The sequence below is a fragment of the Aureobasidium melanogenum genome (assembly GCF_000721775.1).
Source record: "Aureobasidium melanogenum CBS 110374 unplaced genomic scaffold scaffold_11, whole genome shotgun sequence".
NCBI lineage: Eukaryota > Fungi > Ascomycota > Dothideomycetes > Dothideales > Saccotheciaceae > Aureobasidium > Aureobasidium melanogenum.
Genome location: NW_024470063.1, coordinates 211,067 through 228,295, shown reverse-complemented (window position 1 = coordinate 228,295; position 17,229 = coordinate 211,067). Strand labels below are relative to the sequence as shown.

Below are 17,229 nucleotides of genomic sequence, written 5' to 3'. Positions count from 1 at the left end.
GGCGAAGGCAATAACTTCTGCTCATCCTTCGTAATCTTGTCATCTACGATTGACACTTAGCAAGTGTGTGAGTTCGGAGCAAACGAGATATTTGGTTTGGCCAATGACACTAAGCATGCGTCAAGCATGGTGGATTCAACCAAGCACAAAGATCCGGGGAAACCTTCGTGCAAAGAGCGGGACGGTCCTGACCAATTGGAACAGCCAAGAAGTACGAGTGTTGAATATGCTTAGTGATGGGAAGTTCGATTGTGGCATGGCGGAGGACATGCTTTCCACACCGCAGATACCGAGTAACATCAAGAAGCCACAACCGTATGCAAGTGTTCAGTATGATCTCTTTTTCCAGGCTCTTTTTGTCGACATCTGTGGAAGCTGCCAATTGAGACTGCATGAACGGGAATACTGGCACTGTATTGAGGATTTTCAGGTACTCGGATTTGATTGGCTCAACAGATGACGAGACAGCTGACGAGTCGATTGAGGCTGCGTTCTTGTAGGTGATCGTCATGCTGTCCATACGCGTACCTGACGCTTAATCAGGCACGGAGCATGTCCGCGGATCGGATGCTCGGGATTACAAAAATAAGTACGAAAAAACGTGGGGAAAGCTCGTAAAAGCTGGGGCAAAAGCGGACCGGGAATGTTGTGCATGCATGCGCAGATCGAGAAGCTGAGATTTGAGTGACTTTTGCTATGTTGCGGGACCTGGATAAAGGTATCGATGATGTGGAAGGCTTGAAGCAAAGTCAATGGTCGAGGAGTGCTTGTGTGAGCTGTCATGATTGGGCCAAGTCCACGAGTTTGACTCTGTCGGACCAACCTTGAGAATTGTCAGCCAAGAAAGAAACCCAGCGTATATTTGAGAACGACTGACCTCATAAGACGCTATGGATGCGAATCAGGCGATTCAGAAGAAAACCATAACGAACGCCTTTACATCCGACCCGCCTGTTCTTCGTGGGCCGTTATGTTCCTGATGGGCCGTCTTGCACATCGCGAGCACTGGTCTCCGGAACAATATTCGATTCGTCAATTGAAGAGTTTTGGAGTTCGGAGCCCTGGTCCTCGGTTGGAGCTTCATCGATCAAGGTGCGGAGTAGCAAAGACAACTCAAGTGGAACTCGTCATAGGACATATTTGTTAAGTAAGAGCTTGCCGATGATTTGCTCTGCGATTCTCTAAGCACAGTCAACCTTTTTTTGGAACCATGGAGCTAGGTGAAAGCCAGTGAACATGACAGAAGTGCAGCGGAATTGGCTGTATGCCGTGTCTTGGAGATGAGGGGCATTTTCGAGATGTAGCAGCTGAAGGAAGCAGAGATCATCAGATAAGTGGGCCATGAATGCGGAAATGAAACTTGAGTGCTGGACCGTTGACCAGAGGGCAGAGGTTGTGAAAGGCGTGTAGACAGAACAGGAAAAAGATGCGGGACAGACTAGCTCTTCTTCCAGTCACAGTCCAAGGAAGTGTCATGCGAGGCAGTTGCGTACGGCGAGTACGTGGGAACTATTTTTACAATTGTATGATGCGTTAGGTATTTGTACATATCCGGGTTTGAAGCTCGAGATGGCTCTTTCCTCCGTGGCTCAGCTGGGATTCGGCGAGCTGGGAAGAGAGACATAAGCTTCGAAATCAGCGTGGACAGCGTCAAGGTTGAAGACGTACCATGATGAAGCACATTAGACGAAGCAAGATGGTTACTTTGCGTCCAAGAATTGTCTGACGGCCTTTGCGACCTGCGATTTCTCGACAGGCTTGCCTTCGAAGGCACCACCAGGAGCCAACAACTTCTTGAGCACATCGCCCATGACAACCTTTGCACCCTGGGCCTCGGCCTTGATGCTGTCGATGGTGCTCTGCACAACCTCCTTGATGTAGTCCTCGCTGACAGTCTCGACGCTGCCGGCATACTCTTCCAACACCTTGATAGCGGCATTTTCCTTCTCAGTCAAGTCTGCTCTTCCAGCGTCTGAAAATTCCTTGGCTGCTTGCGCGGCTGCCGACGAACGCTTGCGCAACAGACCAAGAAGCTTCATGTCCGAGTCGAGGGGTTGCGCGGTCTTTGCGGCATTGGTGACCTCGGCGAGCAGACCGCGCAACACATTAAGACGGTTGGTGTCTTTGGCCTTCATGGCCGTCTTCAGGTCAGAGCGGAGCTTCAGGAGGAGCGGCGGTGCCGATGAGGGCGCGTCGGTCGCATAGCGGTAGCGGAGACAGAGCTGAGCGCTCCTTAGGACTGGTCGGCTCCTTGCTGTGATTGACTGCATCTTGTGTGTTGTGTATTATAGAACGAACGTGTATCCAGTCTTCTAATCTTGTTGTTTGCTGCGCATGAGCTCGGACCTCTGTGACCCTGCCCTTTCGACTTGGTTCAAACCATTCGTTGAGGAGGTGGAATGATTTGACATCGTTTAAGGTGACTGACCAGGATGTAATTAGCACTTATATGCATACTGTTGTTTGTTTATTCAGTTACCTATGATAATCTCACCTTTACGCGCAATCAGGGGCGATAGGCGTGATAGGCAGATAGAACCCCTCTCCAAGGACGAAGGTGACTTTTGTTGACAACGGACGCCATCTAAATGCCATCGGTCTTCTCAACGACACCCTTTGATGTCGGGAAACCTACTGCTTTGGGTATGTATAGCACTCTCATTCCAAACATTTCTTCAGAACCAGAAATATGACTGGGACTATATCTTTGATTACACCAACAAAGGCAAAGAAACTATAGTCTACTGATCAGCAGCCCAACTAGCGACCCAAGCCAGAGCTGACCCCCAATTGATAGCCACCTCATTCGTGCTATAACTATTCACATCATCCACATAGCAGAACTGTCCCACACAGCCCACCAACACATCATCAGCAGGAGGATCAGCAGGACTCTCATTCGCACCACCAGCCATCGCTCCCTTGGGTGGTGGCGGAACAATCGGATCCTGCACAATCAAACGACTGAGCTCAGCAGCATACAAGCGAGAATGCATGTTACTCGAAGTCTTGGTGCCGTAGTTGTGGACGTAGGATTGGGAGATGGCGTTGCGGCCGAATACGTAGTCCATTCCTGATAAGGCTGACGTGCGGTAGGAAGTGTTTTGGGAGATGTCGTAGGCGGTTGCGACTACTTGGATGCAGTTAAGTTGATTACTGTTGCTGCCCCAAGGGTAGGAGGTAATAAAGACATCAGTAGGCTGCGTTTTCTGAATAGCCATGTACTGGTCAGCGCCTGTCAAGACAGACTCGATGATTGCGTTCCTTCCAGTGACGTTGTTCGGCACAGCAGCAAGATCCATCTGTGCAATTGACTGCATAGACGACCATCCAAAGCCACCCTCGGGGAAGAGTGTTGATGCGTTAGCGGTATAGTAGTAGTTGGACATGACATCCTTCTCAAACTGAGCCTCGGAGGTTGTGATGTACATCTCTGCAGCTGCCCAGTAGAACTCATCTCTCACGTCGTCGTCGCTGTATGCACCGCCGCCAAGATCCCAATCGGTACCCGGAGCATAGATGGCAGGGTTAGCTTTGGCGGCTGCATAGCCTATGCGAGCGGCACTCAGACATCTCTGAGCGAATGCAGTATCAAATGTAGCCCAGAGTCTTGCGCTCATGGCTGCTGTGGCTACCATGTTGAGTGTTGCAGCCGTGGACGGACGGTGTAGCTCTCTTCGCTTGGGATCGAGGTTAGGAGGAGTCGGCAGTTGTGTCCACTGGTTGTCATGCATCTTGTGGTGGACAAGTCCTGACATGTCTGCCGCTCGTCAATAACAATCCAAAAAAATCTCATGAATTGTTACTCACCGATGTATGAGCCATTGAACAATTGTGGTGGAGAGTTGGGAGGAACCTGCATCTTCAGCATGAACTCCATTTCCCAGCGGGCTTCATCGAGAAAGTCTGGGTAGCCGTTCGAGCGTTCTGGTATCCTCAGTGATCCATCACCAAGTGGTTTGGAGGAGCTGTTTGCTGCATGCAACGAACGCTCATATGCCATCAGAATTTGAGCAGTTGAGATTCCTCCGTTGACAACATATTTGCCTTGATCACCAGCATCATACCATCCTTGCGAAACGTCAAGTGTGTAGTTGCATGTCCATGGTTCAAGGTATGTAACGTTCGATTCCCATTCATACTGGCAAGGTGTCACGACGTCACCCTGGTTGGGAAAGACATTGATATGGCCAGCTGGTCGAGCATACTGTGAGCCTACGAGCTCGGCATCAATTGCAATACCACTACGTTGTTGGTAGAAGAATTGCATAGAGTCCTGACGAAGGGTCGTGTACAATTGGCTTGAGATGGTAAATGGATAGCTCGTATCACCTGCAACCTTCAGAGTGAAGCCAGTGCCTTGCTTAGTATAGTTGGTGAAGTTGATAGTGTGGACATTCAGACCAGATGCTGTGTCATTGCCGAACGGAGTAGTCTGTCCAGATGCGACTGATGCACCATTGTTGTCCTGAAGATGCCAAGTTAAAGACGCATTGCTGCTTGAAGCAACTGCAGCAAGTTTTGGGCCGTTAGGTAGATAGCCATGTTGATTGATCTTGATCGATCTACCAGTGTCTTGGAAGTATGGCAGGCGGTTAATGCGGTGCAAGGAAACGTCACCGAGACAAATTTCGTTTGTGAAATTGCTTCCTCCAAGGAAGAATGTCAATGTAGAGTTGTTCTCTTGATTGGCTGGTGAAAAGACGAGCGAGAAAGGTTCCGCAGACATTGTCAAGGGTACTTGAGTTGTGTTAAGATTTGGATCGACTGGAGCACCGCCAGCAGAAGGATCGTAGCCATTCGTCTCGATCCAAAGGTTCGTGGCATGGGTAGCTGAGGCGGTGAAATTCAAGTAATAGATATCGTTCTTGATCTGAGTGAAGTTCTGAGTGGTCTGGATATAGCTCGCGTTCGGGGCAGTGTTTGCGGGTACAACGACGCAGAGCATGCCATTGCGAACATAGCCAGGTGGTTTGACTGTCCACCCAGGAGTACCCTCGGTAAAGCTTCCGTTGTGAACGAGATTGGGTGTGCCAAGGGCGTTGGTTTCTACAGGAGTCTGGCAACTGACCAGAGCAGGCAGCAATGCCGTCAGGCACAAAGGAGATTTTGAGAGCATGGCCGCAACAGCAGTCGCAGTTTACTCGACAAGGAGGCAGAGATGAGATGAGAATGAGACTACTTGGCCTTGAATACCTTTGATTTGAACTTATAGTACAGCGTTTGATCTTCCCGACCTACCATTAAGCCGTCAACCCCGCAGGCAGAGGACACTGCCCTACTGCATGATGCTGAGATGGCCTCAATTGACGAGGCACGGAGCGAAAGGTGGCAGGAGGAAATGAATGCGTGTGCGGGGAAGATATAGCCAGGGAAGAGCGGGTGGTTTTGCGGCTAAATTCGCGGTCAACATGTTGCTAGAGATGCCTCCCTCTCGGATTGTCCAGACATATACCAGAGCAAAAAGATAAATCTCCTCAAGAGGGCAAAACGTACAGCAGCAGGGATTCCCATGTGGTCACCCACCATAGTACTAATCTGCCGTTCAACTGCTTATGTATGGCAGAGCGGACGGGATGCCCAGTTTTCAGCTGACTGTGGCCGTACGTGCTGGTAAGCTTAATCTCACAGCTTATATTCAAACAACTCCAAGCTTAATGAGGACCTCGGGAGAATTGGTAAGACAAGCTCGCACTCAGCATGGAGGTGTCGTAAGACAAGCCCAGACAGGATGTGCGACGCGGAAGTGTGCAAGTCATGAAGAAAGAAAGAGGAGGCGAGATCCGCAGACCAGGAAACAAGGCAAAGAGTCGCAGTAAGGCATGAGAGCGATTGGATCAAGTTCGACGACAAGGAGGTTGGACGGGATCAACCATTGGGCGTCCTTGGGCTGAATGACGTTCGGCGACTGCGCCTTGGTTTTTGGGCGCCGACGTGCAGCTTGGACCGCATCTTCCTCGTCGCGTACTTTCTTGATTCAAGGGGACTGCCTTTTTTTCTCTTCTGCAAGCCCTGTCTTGAGGAAAAGTCCAACTTCAGAAACAAGAAACAAGAATATTGACCTCAAAGAAAAGGCGTGTCACAGCATTCGTCAGGCTTCTCTACTTGTGAAGCTTACACCCCAGCCACCCCGCAGTACCAGCAAAGTCACAACCGTTTCTACCAAACAACCCGTCAGGGTCAAAGACATCGTTCGTCATGTCCCGCTCGCAGTACGGTCGCCATTCTGCCAACGACCTTGCCTACGGAGAGGAACCTCAAGCCCAACGATGGGACCGCGACCGCTTCGAACGCTACTCACGTAGACCTCCTGCCCCCGTCGAAGAACGCGAGACTTTCCGCTTCAGCGAGCATGACCGTAATGGTCGCCAAGATATCCGTATAGAAGACAGAATCGACAGAGGCCCACCTCCACGACGTGAGAGAGACGCATTCGCCGAAGACTACTATGGCCCTGCTGCTAGACCACGTCGTTCAGACCGTGAGCTCTTTGGCGACAGAGACCCTCGCGAACTTGCCGACCTCCAGATCGCTCCCTACAGAAGAAAGTCAATTGTCGACCGCGAATTTGAATTCCGCGAGACCAGAAATGTCCCCAGACCAGGTCTTCAAAGGAGACAGAGCAGTCTTGACACCTTCGACCGTCGGCCTCTACGCCGATATGAGCAAGACGAGTACCGCATCCCTCCTGGCGTCCCCATTCCTCTTCCGCGACGTCGCTCACCATCACGCGGACCCCCTGGCCGCTGGTATGAGGAAGACTACGATGACGTGAGATACAGAGATTACTCTCCTCAAGACTCGTACCGTGATGTCGAAATCATGCGCGAGAAGAGCGTCCACCGTAGGCGTGGAAACCGTGAAAGGGCAAGAAGTGATGCTCGTAGCTCGACGACCAAGCGTAGCGGACGATCACATCGCAGCTCCAGCAGTAGCAGTAGCAGCGAGAGCAGTTTCACCGAAGTCAGTCGTCGCAGTAGCCCTAGTCCGCCAAAGATTGGCAAGAAAGGAAAGACCCGCATGCCAAAGAGGCTGGTACGCAAGGAGGCTATCATCAACCTGGGCTATCCGTTCGAGGAGGAGGTAAGGCTCTGTCGAACTCCATCATCTGGTCTGAGCTGACAAGGAACAGGACGACTTCATCATCGTCCAGCGAGCTCTCGACAAAGAGCATATTGACGAAGTGATTCGCATCAGCGAACAGTACAAGGTTGAGCCGAGTACGTCCAATGTCTTGACTAGCACGCCTCACAATCACTGACAAGACCAGAAACCAAGACGTACCGCTACGACGACCCGCCAGCTGAAGAGCATTTCGAGCACCTCAAGACCGAGTGGATTAACCCTCCCAGCGTTCGCGCTCCCTCCCCAGCCCGCTCTGCTCGTACTCGCCGCAGCTCTCCTGCTCGTACAGTCCGCCAACCATCGCCTGCTCCTCCGCCTCCTCAACCACAAACTATCTATATCCGCGACCCTCCTCCAGCCCCTCCCCCGGCTCCGATCTACATCAGAGAGCAAGCGCCCCCTCCACCCCCTGCTCCCATCTACATCCAGGAGCCCGCTCGACCTGCTCCGCCTCAACCACAACCCATGACCATCGTGCTTCCCGAACGCCGCCGCGAACACAGTCGTGATGTGCATGCCGAAGTTCGCGCCTTGGAAGCCGAAGCTCGCGCTCTCCGTCTCGAACGCGAAGCCCAACAGCACCACCACGGTCAGATCGTCATAGCCCAACCACAACAGACCGGCTACGAGATGGTCGAGTACAGAGAACGTCGCCCGGATCGAGAAATCGTGGAATATGTCGAGCGGGACAAGAGCCCCAAGAGAGAGGTCATCCGTGTGGAAAAGGATCGGAAAGGTAGGATGGCGCTTGTCAGGTCTGCGCGGTGATCGGTGTGTCCCTTTTTGTCCTTTCCTGCGTGGACCGCAAACTCGACTTGTAACACTCGGCTAATTCTTCGTCATTTACAGCGGCAGATAAGGAGAGACGACAGGCTAGAAAGATTGCCATGATGATGGCGACGCTTTCATGAGTTGATCTTCTGCATTTCACGGCAACAACGAGGTGTTTGCAAATTCGTGGCGAGGTTTTACAATCTTCTTCATTTGAATATCTATCACGGAAAGGATGAGAAAGCTGGACTTTTTGAATCCTTTATCCTGAAGCGAGGCGCAAGTGTAGGAGCGATGTGCTTTTGTCAGCTACTTTTTCTGTTTATTTTTCTCAGATACCAAGCAAGTAACGAGATCTACGATACAAATTATGTCTGCAATAATCTTTTCGCGCGGCCGGGAACAAAGAATATAGCATTGCATTATTCTACGTGTGAAGGAGCACAAATTGATAAGGGCAAGTCACCAATTCTAAAATCACTTACAAAGGAATGAACTCTAGGATATAATGTCTTCCAACAACGATGGGGCATCGCAAATGCGCCTTCGAGCATTTTCATGAAAAAGAAACAGAAGTCCTATCGAGACTGAACTGACAGGCAATGTCGTGGGAGCCATGCTCTTCTGTGAGTAAGGAGGGCAAAGGAAGAGCCACTCGAGAGAAGGTCATACTGTTGCACTTGACCTCTGCCATCCGAAGAACAACTATTCTAGCTGTGTCTGAAGTAAGCCTGCGATGTTGTGCTCGAGAGCGATCGTCTCTCTCGACAAAACTCCTGCGACATTACTGAAGATGATCTCTTGGTTCAATGCTGTTGGAGATCGGTTTTCATAAGCATTGTAATTGTGCCCATGGACTTTATATTGCAGGTACACACGTCTGGTAGCGTGCATAAGCTCACATTGCCATTGCGCTGCTTTCTTTGCTTCTTGTTGCGCTCTTCTTTTGTGATATTGATGAAGTATTGACAGAAGAGTGTGCCTTGCGTCGGCCTTGACAGCACTCGCAGGGTATCAACAGTTCGTGCACATCTAGTGGTCATGAATCTCTTTCGTTTCGGGACTCAATTCAGAGCGTATGGTGGTTGTTTGATCAGACAGATCCTTGAATCACAGTATATCCTAGACCGAAGGTCAAAACAATAGCCGAGACATAGTCTCGGATGATCCGGTATAAGATCAAATATGGTAGCCAAAGGGTTGAAGATGAGGAAGTAGTGGCTGCCGCTGGCAATTTGACTCGTGCGCTGCTGCCAGATTTCGCGTTGCCGACGCGTTGATGAAGACCTCTGATTTTATGCGTCCATGACATGGGCTCTTTTCATTCGGCATAACGCATCGTATGTTTCAAGAACCAAGGTCATTCTCTGCTCTCTCAAAGCCATGCATCGCATGCTTGACAATTAACGAGATCGATTCGTTGAGTTTTCGGACAAGCAGCGACGTGCGCCAATCTTGAAGCCGCACTTTCAACCACGGGAACGTCATGTCATGCCGTCTTTGATCGCGTTCTAATCCTCATTTGGACTATGCACCAATTGCACTTCTGCCAGCTCAGTTCCCTTTTGCGAATCTCAGAACGTCAGTATGTCGTTCATGCATCAGACCCACCGATATATCGTCACGGGTCGACCACCAAATTCAGCCTCTCGATAATTAGCTTGGGGTGATCTTGATCGCTCGGTGGCTCTCTCGGGTCTTGACATGTACCAAGTACAGGTCCCTGAGTATCTCGACCATCCAGCCGGGTCAGATCTATGTGCTTGGCTTACCAAAGTGGTCGAAGCCCTACACTGAGCTCTTTCCTGTACCCACTCTCATCCTTGCAACCAGATCAACCTTAATTGACCAAATCTGGAGGTGTAGCCTGCAAGCCATCGACTTGTGCCAATCAGAATTCCGATATGTCATCTCGATATGCGCCTTTGATGGTAATCATGCGAAGATGGTCGAGCAAAAGTCGAGTCTTTTGGTTCACTATGGCCACTTGCACATGATCCCGTCTATGCTCTTCTTATCGAGTTGGACGCCTTGCATCATGGCTGGAAACGGTACTCGTGGTATCCTCAGCCTGTGGGCCAGGAAGCGAAGAGAGATGTTGAGCATATGTTCGTTCTACCCTCAAGGCTGATCCACTACTCGTTTGTACTTTTCAATCTTCTCAAGCGACACTTCATTCGGAAATGGTGCGGCGTTCATCCAATACGTCCACCTTTATAGACCAACGAGTTAGAAGTACAGATGGAGGTCGAGATGATAGGGCATCCTCGATCAACCCTGCTACCGACGTTATCGTACCATCGACTTTGTTGAACGCGCTCAACTCCGGCCCTTACGAATCGCACATAAATCAATTCCAGAGCGTGGAAAACCAGGGCACAAGCAACGACTTCGATGTACGCCAAGTAGCACAGAAATTACATGAAGAAACAAATCGCATACTCGCCCGCTCAGCCAGTATCTCTATCGCCGAGTTGGCACGCACTCCAGCGCCTAGGCCCGAACTTGATTTTCGCAAGACCAGCCTTGAACCGAACTTTGAATCGAACTTGAGAAACCGAGGGCCGAGCCCACGCCGAACAGATCGAGGACAACATGCCCTGTCCACTGTGACAGAAGGAAGAGTGACGGCAGACCATAGTCCAGCGACCACAAATGACTACTTTGGCAACTACTCCATTGGAGCACAGGGTCCTCGACTACAACGACGCACCTCTTCAGATAGAAGCGTCTCAAGGAAAGTCCGCCTGGACGAACCAAGCCCCACCCATCCAAATCCGTTACGACTACAAGACAGAACCTATTCGCATGATATAGACGAGATCCGAGTTAGCACACAAAGACCTCGACGATCTACAGCAGATGTGTCTCGTAAAGGGAGCATCGTACAGCGCTCTGCTTCTGTTGTGCTCGACACTGTTGAGAATGTGAAACAGGCAATACGGAGGAGTAGTATTCACGACGTTTACGAGAAGGCAAAGAAGCGAGGTGTTGAGTTACAAAGGAGCAAATGGGCCATGCGACTCTTTGAATACACCTTCTACCTCATACTTGTCGCCTTTGTCTACTTTGTTCTGATAGGACTACCGCTTTGGAAAGGCACCGTGTACTGGTTGTATTGGGTCTTCGACAGAAAATTCACGGTCGCCGGTACCTGGTATGTTGTGGGTATATGACAAGGTCTCACTTTACTGATAAATGCAGGGCTGTTACAATCGGCATCGCTTTTATCTACGCTTATACTCCTCTCCTTGTCTTCTTCGAGAAGGACCCGCCTATGCCTGTTGATCTTGACAATATCGATCCAACTCGAACACCGGGCGTTCACAACACAGCACTAATGATACCCTGCTACAAGAGCGCCAAGATTATTGGTCCTACTCTAGAAGCAGCCTTGAAAATATTTCCACCTTCACACATCTTTGTTATCGCCAACGGAAACAGCCCAACACCCCTCGACGATACCGAAGTTGTGTGCCGCCCGTATGGAGTCAACCATGTCTGGTCGCCAGTCGGCTCGAAGATCGTAGCTCAATTTGTTGGATGCTACGCCGCTCGAGGCTTCAAGAATGTCCTGCTCATTGACGACGATTGTGCTCTTCCGCCAAATTTTCCCATCGTCAGCGACAGGATGACGCCAACGATTAAATGTATAGGATACACAATCAAATCTGTGGGACCAGAGTCATCGCGAGGTACTTTATGTCAACAAGCGCAGGATCTGGAATACAAGATCAGTGGCATTCAGCGAGCCCTAGCTGGATATGTCGGTAGTGCAACTTTTCCTCATGGAGCTATCTCCTTATGGGACCGGGACTTCCTGATACAAACATTCTACAAACACCCTGGTTTTAGCGTCTCTGAGGACTGGTTCTTCGGTCATGTGGCTCGACAACTCGGCTCCAGGATCACAATGTGTACTTCTGTCTTTATCGAGACGGAAACACCAAGTGCGGTCTTCTTCAGTTCTGGAGGTGCACGAGGAGGCTTTGGCGAAATGACGATATTTAAACAACGATTTCATCGCTGGAATTTCTTCTTCGTCAATGGACTATACTACAACATGGCTTATATTCTAGGTTCCTGGAAACTCGGCTTCTGGGAGTTAGGAGCGAAGCTGTTTGTGTTCCAAGAAGTCTATGAGACTTTGTTGTACCTCTTGTCGCCATTTGTCCTTCCCATTTCGATCATCGTACGTCCTGCCTTCTTCGGATACTTGTTCGCAGGCACGTTTGTGCTGTACTTCCTCAACGTCGTCATTTTCAACGAGTTGCATCTGAGGCTGAAGAAGGAAAGAGTGGGATCTACATGTCTCTATCTCTACTACATGCCTTACAAAGTCGTGCTCACTTTGGTCAATGTAGGCAGCTGCTACTGGTCTCTCTACAAATACGCAAAATACTTTGCCCGCCGCCACCCGAAAATCGTTGAAGACGAAAAAGCAGTAGATGTAGTGCTGAGAATGGAAGAACAGCATGATACTCTAGCCGATCAGGGACGACGCATGACCATCACAGCAGTAGGCGCCCAAACCCAAGGCTCAGTAGTGGAACAAACACCTTCAGGACCTACTGAGCGTAAAATGACAGTCACGGCTTTGGGTCCTAAACTCGATATTCAGCCTATGTCGCCAGTAGCCGAGCAACCCGAGGTCTTCACTCCGGCAATCAGACTCCAAGGCGAACGTGTGAGCTTTACTTCTCGACGAAGCAATAGTTCCTCCGTCAAGATCGAAAGACTACCAACTCAAACCTCTGAAGCCATCTCACCAAGCCAATATCCCTCAACACCTCTTGTACCCACTACCACGCCCGAAAAAACAGATGCGAAATCTTTAGAACGTCATTCAAGCAGAGGCAGACGCTCAGACGCAAAGTCTCTAGACCGTCACTCAAGCAGAAGTCTACGCTCACCCAGTATCCAGTCTTCCTCTCTCCGCCGCTCCACAAGTCTCGCTCGCTCACAACACGACTCTGCCGACTTCGCATCTCCTGGCTTTGAGGAACTAATGGATAGATTGGCTGTCATAGAGTCAAGACTAAATCCGCGCACTGTATCTGCTGTTGAAGTGTTGATAGATGAAGAAGTCGTGCCCAAGTCAGCTCCAGAAATCAGATTTCCCATTTACGCTCTTCCAATTGATGAGGAAGAGGAAGAGGATGAAGATGAAGAGGATGAAGGTTATGAATTGTATGATTTAGAAAAGTTGAACTCGGGGAAGACTGAAGATTCGAAGAGTATGGTGTAGGAAGAGTGGTATATCGTAGTAGATTCTCCACGCAGTGTATCCCTTCTGTTTAAAGTCCTGACTGGATTTGTTTTGTGTTTTCTTTTTTTCTTCGATTCTGATGCTCTTCGATCTTCAGGTTTCAATTTTTCCCCTGTATCTCAATGAATCCTTTCGGCAAGGGGCGAACTGTGGTTGTACTTTTCCTTTTCAACTCGATGTTTCACGCACATGTCTTTCTGTCCTACATCACATCTTCGGCTCACAAATCACGCTCTATGCTTATAATCTGCCTGCTCGAGGAGGTTCTAAACAACTCCCTCTATTCTCTCATCGACAAAGGATGTCTAGGAATAGGAGGTCAACAAAGTTGATGCCGATGTCTGCGCATATCGAAACCCTAGATACTCGACTGATCTCTCACTGCTTAGCAATCATTAGCATTCTTTTTGCTTAACCGGCTGCCATTATATGCCTAATCAAAGCTCAGGAGCTCCCTTTGGCATACGACAGAAGTCGATACACTTGAAGGTCTCCATAGGGTGCACATGTCTGGCAGAGCTTCTTTTTCTGAGCTCTTTGACAGTCTCTTGTATCCAATTTTCATCTCAATTTGCATTTTGCTCTGTCTTGTGACAATTTATGTCGACAGGGTGGTACCAACAGCATCTCTTTTCGACAAACAATCTCGAATTACAGCTGCAACATGCATCTTTGATGACATCTGACCATACCAGGAAGTATTTCGGTGCCTATTTGAATGGCCGCGATCATCATTGTGTCAAAAGACAATCGTGTTGACTCCTCATTGACCATAATCATTTACGATTTTTGTAAAACCAGCATGTCCTGGTAAGACTTACATGATCGCTACCAAGCTGTTTTGACCAAGCGTGGGTAAACCTGCTTACGGTTCGGAATGATGTCTGCTTGCAAACAGAACCCTAAGCACATAGTGATACATTTGCTACTCCTTTGCAATACCATTACCACCCAGTAAAGGTAAGCCGGAAGACCGCTGTCAAGCCGTGGAGCGCTTACTGCCAGAGATGAGGGATATAATTATGCCAAGCACGGATTGACTCTAACAAGCCGCTTTAGCTCATCTGGGAGAGCGCCAGACTGAAGTCAACTTCTGTCCGTTCTTGTTCACCGACAAGAGTATTCTGGAGGCACTGTGTTCGATCCACAGAAGCGGCATCAATGTTTTGATCTTCTACCTATATTCATCCCTTTTGTTGTCGCAACAGAACTTCTTCGGAGAATGATTGATTCCATTTTTTGCTGTTTGGGTGTGTGAGAGGATTGCGGCCGAAGGTTTTTGCATGGCTGCTTTGGGGGATGTGGGTGAAGCCTGCGAAGACAAGCTTGGTTGATTGAACCAACTGTCTCAATTGTCAGATATTGATACAAGTACTTCGAAACGATTGTATGACATGTTTTAGCAGGGTGTACCAGGCAGTCGTGAACAGGATAATCAAATGCTTTGAAAAGATGCAAAAGACTGTCACTAATTGGTTCACCAACATTGCTTCTCCCTCAATCGAATCCAGCTCAGTAAAACCACCGCCAATTCTTCCACCCTGTGCATCACCGTAACTAAAAAAAAAAAAAACATCACATCACTGAACCTCAGAACACAGAACACAGGATAGCAAGACAACCAACAAAAAGTGGAGTAGCTGGGAATCGAACCCAGAACCTTCTCCAACTCAGAATCGCTTACAAGTAAGCAATGCTAAGAAGATGTCATACCACTAGACCACAACCCCAATTGTTGAAGCTCATTTCACTGTGCGTGTTTATGTTTGTTCAACATCTACAGCGTTCATACCTGAGAGCGATCCCAGCGTAAGGGTTGCATCGCGATGGCTAAAGATATCGTGTATGACCGAGAAATAGCAAAGCATGATGATTATTAGTACTATTCAAAGATTACGTGCTTGATTACCAGACTCCTCAAACAGACCTAGCAGCCGTGGGTCAATCAAGACCTTGAGTCAAATCATCAATCGTGATCGCACACCAGCAACTCAGATCAGACCAGGAATGACAGCCTTACGGTTGCCAACCCTATCCTTGCCAAACTTCTGGATATACCAACGTCTTCCTTGCAGCGCACGAGGCAACATAGTGCTAATCTCATTAAAGAGAAAAGCTCTGGCCGGAGTACATCCCAAACCCCCAATCATCCAGAAGCCCGCCCACTCAAACCACTCACAAAGATAATGAGGGAAAAGCACATAATGGAAAAGTCCATTCTTGGGCATCATGTAAAGCTTCTCGACACCCTCGATGGGCTTGTTGTCTTTCTTAGCCTGTTCTCTCTGGCGACGCAGAGCAGAGCGACGGATCTCACGGAGGTCGTCGTCGTGGAAGATGTTGCCGAGCAGAGCCCAGCCCCAGATGACGAGGCCGGCTTCGATCCAGTAGAGGCGGCCGGCCCAGTCGTAGACGGTGGTGGGGCCGTAGCCGGCGAGCCAGCCGGAGAGACAGAGCGAGTTGACGAGGTTGAAGGCTAGAGCTGAGACGAAGACTAGAGGGTGGATGGGAGACATGCTCGGGTTGAGCCAGAGCGGCGAGAGGATGGCGCGGTAGACGTAGTGGATAGTCTGGAATGATCATGTTAGCTGAAAGGTACGAAGAAAGCGGGACGGAGGAGGGTCGCACGTAGAGGCCAGCCATGGTCCAGTTGGCCCAAGGCAGCGGGCCCAGACCCAGCTCAGCAGGCAGCGCATTCATGTTGTAGAGCAGGGTGATGAAGCCCGGAGCTTCCATGATAGCCCAGGCCCATTTTCCAGGGAGATTGAAGCGCGACTCGACGGATGTCTTGCCTTGAGGGTAGTAGTCAACGAGCCATTGGATTCCGGTTACGACGGGAAAGAACTGCCAGAGGTTGTTGATGATAACCCAATTCTCGCGCGAAGGCGGAAGCAGACCCGGAACGAGAACCATTGCTGATACCGGCAGTCTGTTGTTTGTGTACGGATGGAGGAAGTGGTCGACCTTGGACGATCTCGTCGCGTCAGATGCAAAGTCGCAGAAGCTCGCGAGAGCTCCCCCAGTGTCGTCATCATTCGCGCTCCGCTCTAACCGCGAAAGACCGCCAGATTCAAGGAATTCGTTCCAACACGATCGTTTCCAAGATACTCTCAGCAGGTCTGGGAGACTGGCAAGAGTCAGGTTGCATCTTGTTGAACACCGCTAGAATGAAAAAATATCATGGCAATCCAGAATGCCATGCTCGGTCTTGTTAACCATCGCCAATCCTTGCCCTCAGCTGAAACACTTGCATATCTGCATCAAACAAATGCCCAGCCTTTTGCTCGGCATTCAGTCCCGAGCTTCTCGTTGATCCTATCAGCTCGGTGACTTGGTCGGAGTTACCGCTGCTTGCGTCTGCCTTTGCCACAGCTAGAGACCCGAAGACCCGAGTCATGAGAGTGGTTCTTCTTGGCCACATCTCCTTGGCAGGGCTCTCGGGTAAGGCGAACCCGGATGACCATCATCCGAGCCTCTGCCTTGTAGATCTTTTGTGGCTCTGAAACCTTGTTCGAACGGCCAAGATGTTGTTTCTACGCCTTCCTTGTACGGCATACGGTGGGTGGAACGGCATACTATGTCGATCCTTCTGTATCGATGGATCTAAGCGCCTCGTGACAGCAGTGACATACAGTGGCAAGGTGATGGATGCAAAGTCTCTAAGCGATGTCTTGTGCTGCTTGATGAGAAATCAGTTCAAGGAGCAACTGGCTCCGAAGTCGATGCAATTGGATGTGACCGGTATCATCAGATTATCAGCAATGCACCATATTGAACAAGAGATAGATTGATCAAGAGTAAATGCTTTTGAGTTTTCGTGACGGGTCGTCGTCTATGTAGTTGGTATAATTAAAAAGTTGTTGTATGTACAAGAAATGGGTATAGCATGGATCGCATCTAATCGTTTCCTGAGCCATTGCAATGAGCTTCAAAGACACTCTGCCTCCCTCATTGTGCAACAGCCTGCGTTTTGCAATACGGACCAGTACTAAAGTTGGCCGAACCGAAAGTCCTCGTTCTGTTGTCCTTCAATGTTGTTGGTGGGTGCCCTGCTTTCATCTCAA

The 17,229-nt window shown here is 49.6% G+C and overlaps 5 protein-coding genes across 5 annotated transcripts; 2 read left to right on the top strand and 3 right to left on the bottom strand.

Moving 5' to 3' along the window:
* Positions 1–1,700: 1,700 nt before the first annotated feature.
* Positions 1,701–2,270, bottom strand: M437DRAFT_66286 (GatB/YqeY domain-containing protein; the record flags this gene model as incomplete). The annotated part of the gene is made up of 1 exon (XM_041024718.1): positions 1,701–2,270. One exon carries the CDS (start codon positions 2,268–2,270, stop codon positions 1,701–1,703), a length of 570 nt encoding a protein of 189 aa, XP_040879441.1.
* A 471-nt stretch (positions 2,271–2,741) lies between these two features.
* Positions 2,742–5,119, bottom strand: M437DRAFT_66285 (secreted endoglucanase; the record flags this gene model as incomplete). The annotated part of the gene is made up of 2 exons (XM_041024717.1): positions 2,742–3,760; positions 3,811–5,119. 2 exons carry the CDS (start codon positions 5,117–5,119, stop codon positions 2,742–2,744), a joined length of 2,328 nt encoding a protein of 775 aa, XP_040879440.1.
* A 1,079-nt stretch (positions 5,120–6,198) lies between these two features.
* Positions 6,199–8,036, top strand: M437DRAFT_66284 (uncharacterized protein; the record flags this gene model as incomplete). The annotated part of the gene is made up of 4 exons (XM_041024716.1): positions 6,199–7,083; positions 7,133–7,220; positions 7,271–7,861; positions 7,975–8,036. 4 exons carry the CDS (start codon positions 6,199–6,201, stop codon positions 8,034–8,036), a joined length of 1,626 nt encoding a protein of 541 aa, XP_040879439.1.
* A 2,730-nt stretch (positions 8,037–10,766) lies between these two features.
* M437DRAFT_32428 (glycosyl transferase) lies at positions 10,767–12,547 on the top strand (the record flags this gene model as incomplete). Its single annotated transcript, XM_041019233.1, has 2 exons — positions 10,767–11,053; positions 11,101–12,547. Coding segments are annotated over 2 exons (1,734 nt in total), but the record flags the coding sequence as incomplete, so codon positions are not given.
* A 2,609-nt stretch (positions 12,548–15,156) lies between these two features.
* On the bottom strand, positions 15,157–16,078 carry M437DRAFT_49148 (3-oxo-5-alpha-steroid 4-dehydrogenase; the record flags this gene model as incomplete). The annotated part of the gene is made up of 2 exons (XM_041021787.1): positions 15,157–15,735; positions 15,794–16,078. The coding sequence occupies 2 exons, from the start codon at positions 16,076–16,078 to the stop codon at positions 15,157–15,159; spliced, it is 864 nt and encodes a 287-aa protein (XP_040879437.1).
* Between the last annotated feature and the right edge of the window lie 1,151 nt (positions 16,079–17,229).